Source organism: Aplysia californica, unplaced genomic scaffold (assembly GCF_000002075.1).
Source record: "Aplysia californica isolate F4 #8 unplaced genomic scaffold, AplCal3.0 scaffold00664, whole genome shotgun sequence".
NCBI classification, from domain to species: Eukaryota; Metazoa; Mollusca; class Gastropoda; order Aplysiida; family Aplysiidae; genus Aplysia; species Aplysia californica.
The window spans coordinates 394288-401279 of record NW_004797934.1 but is presented as its reverse complement, the minus strand read 5'-3'; the positions used below and the strand labels follow the sequence as shown (position 1 = coordinate 401279).

Sequence of the window (6992 nt, the reverse complement as noted above, 5' to 3'; positions counted from 1 at the left end):
GATCATCCACACCGATAGACAGTATTCCAAAATGAGGAAAAACAGGTCTTGTTTCACACCGGGTGAGAATAGGATAGGCTGGCAAGTCTCACCCGGGGTGAGAGAGAGGTAGATCTAGATCTAGGCTAGTGGTCGTATTTCTATTCTCACGCCCTTGCTTCACGGCCAAGGGGTTAACAGTGGTTCATCAAATTATGCAAAGACCTAGACCTACCATTCGATGAGTCAGATGAAAACGTTTGTGAAAAAAATCCAGAAACTTTCGCTTCGCCATCGTGGTCAATTGTGCAAGGCATAAAATGACAGGTCGCTTCTTTCGCAGACCCCAACGAATTTGTATCAATGATGGTCGCCATTTTCCCCCGCGCTCGATATCTTCTCTAACTTTAAACTTTGGAGATTTAACGCCCAAAATGCAGAAAAAGGAGAGCTGAGAAACTGAGAAATGGGAAGTTACTCTTGACTCTGCTGGAACTGGAAGTTGAATGAGGTCGTTCAGCTGTTATTGTTATGCTCTGTTCTTGATCTTCTTCAACTTCAAGACTTTAAGAACAGCTTGGGTTTTGTGGTAAGAAGAAAAAAAATGCCATCTATTTTTGAGTCTACAGTACACTGATCATGCTGATATACAGTAAAGGGTAGATCTGGTGAATAGCTGAGTCAGAGTGGAGTATAAAAGACTTTCTCAGTTCTCAAGAATTTCTGCAGCAGTACAAGTACAAAAGGAGCATCAGGCAAAGAATTTTCGGAGTGTCTACGTACACGGTAACCGGGCTCGTAGCCTCAGGGTCTACGTACACGGTAACCGGGCATGTAGCCTCTTTGTCTACGTACACGGTAACAGGGCACGTACGCTAGCCTCAGTCAGCTCAGTGTCTACGTACACGGTAACCGGCAACCGGGCGCCTCTCATTATCTACGAACATGGTAACCGGGTATTTAGTTTCATGGGGGAGAGGGGGGGCTTGAGCTAGGTGCACGGTAACTACTTTGCTCCCTTCATAACCTTGACCTTTTTCCTTTTTCACCCTGTAGTCTCAATGTCACACACACGGTAACCGGGCGCGTAGCCTCAATATCTACGTACGCGGTAACCGGGCATGTAGTCTCAATGTCACATACACGGTAACCGGGCGCATAGCCTCAATATCTACGTACACGGTAACCGGCAACCGGGCGCCTCTCGTTATCTACGAACACGGTAACCGGGCATTGGGTGTTTTGTTTCGTTGGGAGGGGGGGGGGCGCTCAAGCGAGGTGCGGTGCACGGTAACTGCTTCACTCCCTTCCTGACCTTGACGTTTTTCCTTTTTCACTCAGCATTTTTGTGTTGTGAGCGGAATGTAATCCCAAAGAAGATCCCGATCTACCCCCTGTCATCTTTCCTAAGGGAGAGCAAAATGCAGTGACACTGAAAATCTGCTAATCTGGAACAGAAAGCTAAAATAGATGTTTACAAAACATGTAATACTATCACGAGAGAGAGAGAGAGAACGAGACTCAAAAAACAGAGAGAGGGAGAGAGAGAGAGAGAAAGAGAGAGAGAATAAAAAGTATGTGTACTTGATGAGGTCATACCTCTCTTAAAACAAAGGACAAGAATGAAACAAACATATTATCACCCATCCAATGAAACGCGGACCTTTTGGTTAAGAAACACGGCTTACTAGGTATGAGTATGATGGATCCCAATTCCATACAGGGCTTGCACCAATGCACGCTTTTCCTTAGCAGGAAGCTCTAGTTTATTTGTAATAATCAAAATTCTAAATAGGGCCTACTAAAATTTGCTTCCAAGTTCAGTTTTTGTCATCCGGTGTTGCCTTCAACCCCACCTCTCTCCCCGACTGTACCTTTTAAAAAAATCAATAATCTCCCCATTCCGGAGCCCTATACTTCGCGCAGTGCACACTTTGAATGAACTTTGGTGACCCCAAAGATCACTGGTACTCACAATGTGATGCGAAGGTACCAGTTCACTGAGCGGTCACGATGTTGAGCCCGACAAGACGCTTGTATAACTTTCTTTTTTTTCCGCAAGTGAAAGTACAGGACATTGATTTATTTTCATGGCGACACAGCGTTTGTAATGCACAACCTGTAAGTTACAAATGTTGTGTTTTATTTAATCAGACTGCTACCGGCAAATTTCTGGGTGGTAACGAAAGCGAAATTAGATCGAGCTTCGGTACCATACATGCACTTACGCTTGCCGCCAAAGCGCCCTGTTCATACCTAAAACTATCTTTTGTTTTCGTAAGAGTTAGCAAAAATGCAACACGATAAGGTCATATAAGTGCTGAAGATTAGAGGTGTTAGTGTTACAAGAGAGTAACAAACACAAAAAGAAGGAAGAGAAAGATAAGGATGATAGATGTTGAATAGGAGAGAAGGAGCAGACCACACCAGAGCACCCACCAACCACCCACTAATACTATCTTTACACACACCACACTTACAATTACACACAAAAATACATAAACCCTCAGAGAGAGAAAGAGAGGGGGGAGGGAGAGAGAGAGACACACACACACTCATCATGCATATATACACGTGTGAATAGCCTCTCTCTATATATTTAATACATAGCATGTTTTACACACACAAATCACACAACATACACACTGGATTAAACGATATGAGGTTGAGTTTGTCAGAAGTAGACTTGACTATGACTTTGTACATGTAGTTACTGTTACATTATAAACAAAAATCTCCATAGCTTCACAACGATTTTCTCTCTGTCTCTAAACACACACAAATCACACAACATACTCATTGGATAAGACAATATGAAAGCTAAAAGAGCAAATAAAAAATGAATGACCCAGGACATATTAAAACTAATGGAAGAGAGAAGACAGTCAAAATCAAACATGGAAAAGTACATCTTTAGGGGGTATAGCTATGGTCAACACCCAAAGGCTATAGTATTAATTAGTCTAATGCTTGCTTTTCTGCACCAAAGAGTGACATAGTACAAAACAAGGTAGCAAAAAGTTCAAGATTTTAGCTATAATAATCATGAGCCATCAAAAACAAAGATTGCCACAGTATTTTGAAAACCAATTTTTTCTTATGTAAATCACATGGGTCTCAACTCATAATTCTAAAAAAGGAGGAACTTTCCGGATGATCGCCAGAGAAGCCCATTTTCGCGAAACGCACATTGTTATTATACTGTTGAACCCTAGAATGCAGACATGAAAACCATCAATTTATCAAAGCAAGGTTATTTCACACCAATTTGAGGGTTTGGGAGATAATTTCAAGTAAGAGTCACGTAAAAAATATTTACAATCTTGATCACGTACAGAAAGTGGTGGCGCCTGGGGTCTTGTGCGACTTATTAATATTTTCCCTTCATCATATTCGTCTGTATATATATAAACTATATAAAAATGAATCTTGTTTTGAGCCAAGAACCAGAATATCGACTGTCATGATTCTTATCATATATATAGGCCTATATAATAAACGTGAAAGACAAACATTAATGCTCAAACTCAAAGTACAGAGGAATAGCACAAGTAGACCTATTCAGTGTGAGAGGTGTAAAAACTGTGGGAGGGCAAGATGCAGTGATACTGAAAATCTGCGATTCTTGTACATGTACAGAAAGCTAAAATATAGAGATCTAATTTACAGTCACCAATCCAATGAAACGCGAACACTTAGGCCGTTTTCACACAAGGCCTGCACCAACGCACACTTAACTTAGCAGAGAGTTGTAGTAGTAATCAAAATTCTAAAATTAAACATATTTGCTTCCAGTTTCAGTTTGGTTTTTTTGTCCTCTGGTGTTGCGTCCATCCCTCCCCCTATCCAGGAGTGCGTCTTGAAAAAAAATCAATAATCTCCCCCCATTCCTGAGTTCTGTACTTCGAAGCGCTCAGAACGCGTGCTGGTTCATTGACCGGTCACAATGGCGATCTTTTCTTTAGGTTGCCCCCATAAGTGACGACACAGTGACAAATATTTATTTATTTTCATGGCGACACCACGTTTGTAATGCCGAACCTGCATGTCACAATAATTGTTACGTTATCAGACAATTACTGGAAAGTTTCTGGGTGGTAACAAAAGCGAAAGTAAAGGCTTACTGGATGCTCTGCTATGAAATTTAGTGGGTATCATGCTGGATTATTAGTATATTCTAGAGCGGTTGACCCTAGTGCGCCCTCTTCGAAAAAGCGCGAACTTTGCGAACAGAGTTACCCTACTTGTGTGAAAAACAATAAAAGTAACACTCTTTTTGGCTGAGTGAACTATCTCTTGGACCTTCCGGTTACCGTGTACGTAGATACTGAGACTACGTGCCCGGTTACCGTGTATGTAGATATCCAACTATAAATTCTTCTCTGACCATTGCAGCAATTGTCTCTACTCTCAAATTTGCGAGACAGACTGAATTCTAATTAGTGTGGTCAAAACACAGGTGGGGGAACTTCCTCAGGAATGGAAAGCTATACATTTTGGGCAGTAAAAGGGAGGAGCAACTGTAAGAGCACAGATCTCACGATGGGATAATATAAGTGAAAATGGCATGCCTCATGCCACTGTGATTGGTCATCAAGATTGACTACTCTTTGCTCAGCACAAAAGTCCTGAACCTACCCAGGGGTCACTTCAGTTGATTTTTGCATATGGGGAGACCATTTTATTTTTGTCAATTGGATTGGGGGCCTGAACATGTGAAACCATTGGTGCGTCGGCTAAGATCCCGTTCACCTAAGATTCCGCGTTGTCCTTGCTCCCGAGCACCTGGACCTTTGGTGGGGAGTAGGCCTACTATATAATATCAAATGGTAGAGTATGTGTATAGATGAAAACGTTGTTATGGAAGCTTAGATTGCTGGTTAGACGGAAGCTGCTCGATCTTATCTGGGTTGCTGTTGTTAAATGTTAAGTAGACACTACTGTATCCTGTGCTATTCATCAAAATTACGCAATAAGTAAGTTTCTTTTCTTGAAATACTTTTAAAATTCTTCAGAGTGTCTACGTACACGGTAACCGGGTGCTTAGCCTCAGGGTCTACGTACACGGTAACCGGGCGCGTAGCCTCAGGGTCAATCCTGCCTGAAGTGAACTTGAAGCGTAGGCTCTACCCACCCAGCGTGTAAATGTAAATGTAGGTGGAGAGCTCCTATGCGAGTGCAATGACTGGGGAAAACAAGCACGTCGGTGAGGACACACATTGTACTATTTCATCGAGATTTACAACGGTGACATGATCACATTCACGAGAGTGGCTGATCTGTGATGGAACAGGTGGTTCAATAATCACAGATTTTTACTCTTGGTTGATCTGCTGTGCCGGCCCGAGTTTTTGTTCTGTAAATTATGATCTAATATGCGGGATCTTATCGAGATGTAGACCTTTCGAGTGGGATCTTAGGGGTGACTTTTGTAAAGTAAAAATTATGTTTCCTGAAAACAGTGGGATCTTAAGTGAACTCGGATTATAAGCAGTGGGATCTTAAGTGGATACTACTTAATTACCCCCTTCAACAGCAAATTGTCTTTTTAAGATTGAAGAATTATAATGAACATCAGGACCAGAACTGGAATATACTTTCAGTTTGTATGCATCCCTCCTCTTTTGTTTATTTTGTGGTCAATTTATTTTTGTATGATCTGGTGTCTGTTGAAACTTGAAAGAATAAAGATGGTAACTAGCTAAAGGATTTGTTAGATTAATGTCGTATCATTTCAGATGTATCTCTATTATCTTGAAAACTGACTGTCTCTTTTCATATATTTCTTTCCATCAGAGCTCAATGCAGAGAGAGGATGAAGAAATACAGGTTCAATGATCCATCGAAGCAGACAACCCTCCAAAGGTACAGGCCTTACATTCTCCTTTTTCTTGGCTGGAACCTAATCGGAGTTTTAGGTTGGAAATTTGCAACATTTCAAGCTAAAGATAATGATCCAACTTGGGATTCTAAGTCAGAAGGTAAGCATAGGAAATATTTTATGATGTGCTTTAACATGATATGACAGATCTATAATAGGCCAACTCATTCAGGGATGTTCTGGTATGGTTTGCTTTTCCTTTCAAACATCTATCGCATCCTGATCTCTCCTCCTTTTTTTGTGTTTGCTACTCTTTTGTAACATCTCTAATCTTCAGCACCAAGGCCTATATATGTGGTGTAAGTGCCGTAAAACTCTTATTAAAAAACAACCAAAACAAAGAGAGGTTTCCTATCTTACAGGGCAGTAAGCTACCGTGCCTGGAAAGTTTTGTTGTGTTTCAGTTGCATTTGATAGATTGTTTTATCAAATTATAGACCTGGTGTTGTTCTTTTTTAACAACAAAAGGGGTTAAGCCGATAGTGTTATAGTTATAGTGCTGTGTATTTTGTAGAGATTTATCATCACCCTATAAGTTTGGCTGAATTGAGATGGCTAATTAGGAGTAACTTGACCTTTGTCATAAATAACAGTTGAATAGCGATAAAACTGGGAACCGGTTTGGGTTTCATCTTGTTTTGAGTTTTTCTAAAATCAAGTACAGTCGAACCTGCCATGACAGGCACTGTATAATACAGCCACCTGTACAAACAGCCACTTTTCTCTTCCCACCTTCCATTTGTTCAATATATATATAATTTCACTGTGTAGAACAGGCATCTGTCCGCCGCGGCGGCCTTATTTTACCAAGGAACTAACAAAATTACCTGTCTGCGGCCGCCCAAATCTCTCATCGCTTGATACTTTATCATAAATTATGTTGTGGCCCCTCACACTGTGGACAAGCCTTCATAATCCTGTACCTGTCACTTTTGTTTGTCCCTCCAATGTCCAAACATGTTAGGTAAATTCCACCCACTTTTGTTTACCCAAGTTGACCACCTGCTGGTGAGGGAAGCGTGTAGTCTGTCATCACCCAGGGCTACCCATCATTACGAATTTTGGCGGAATTGTCATGATTTTTATTCAGTTTTATGAAAATATGGTCATAATAGGCCTACCCCTGATTCCA

The 6992-nt window shown here is 41.1% G+C and overlaps 2 protein-coding genes across 3 annotated transcripts in view; one reads left to right on the top strand and one right to left on the bottom strand.

Annotated features, from left to right (window-relative positions):
• LOC118478553 overlaps positions 1-6992 on the top strand; it is a 27736-nt gene that overhangs the window by 15817 nt on the left and 4927 nt on the right. Inside the window, exons 1-2 of one of the 2 annotated variants that reach the window (XR_004859120.1) lie at positions 457-568; positions 5776-5960. Coding sequence is in view for 1 of the 2 variants with exons in the window: in XM_035972363.1 (XP_035828256.1) it covers positions 5776-5960 (185 nt within the window). In the remaining variant the exon portion in view is untranslated. Of the gene's footprint in view, positions 1-456; positions 569-5775; positions 5961-6992 lie in introns of those variants that run through there. The other variant, XM_035972363.1, reaches the window with a different exon arrangement.
• LOC106013112 (ribonuclease H2 subunit C) lies at positions 212-403 on the bottom strand (the record flags this gene model as incomplete). Its single annotated transcript, XM_013087956.2, is given in 1 exon segment — positions 212-403. A coding segment is annotated over 1 exon segment (145 nt), but the record flags the coding sequence as incomplete, so codon positions are not given.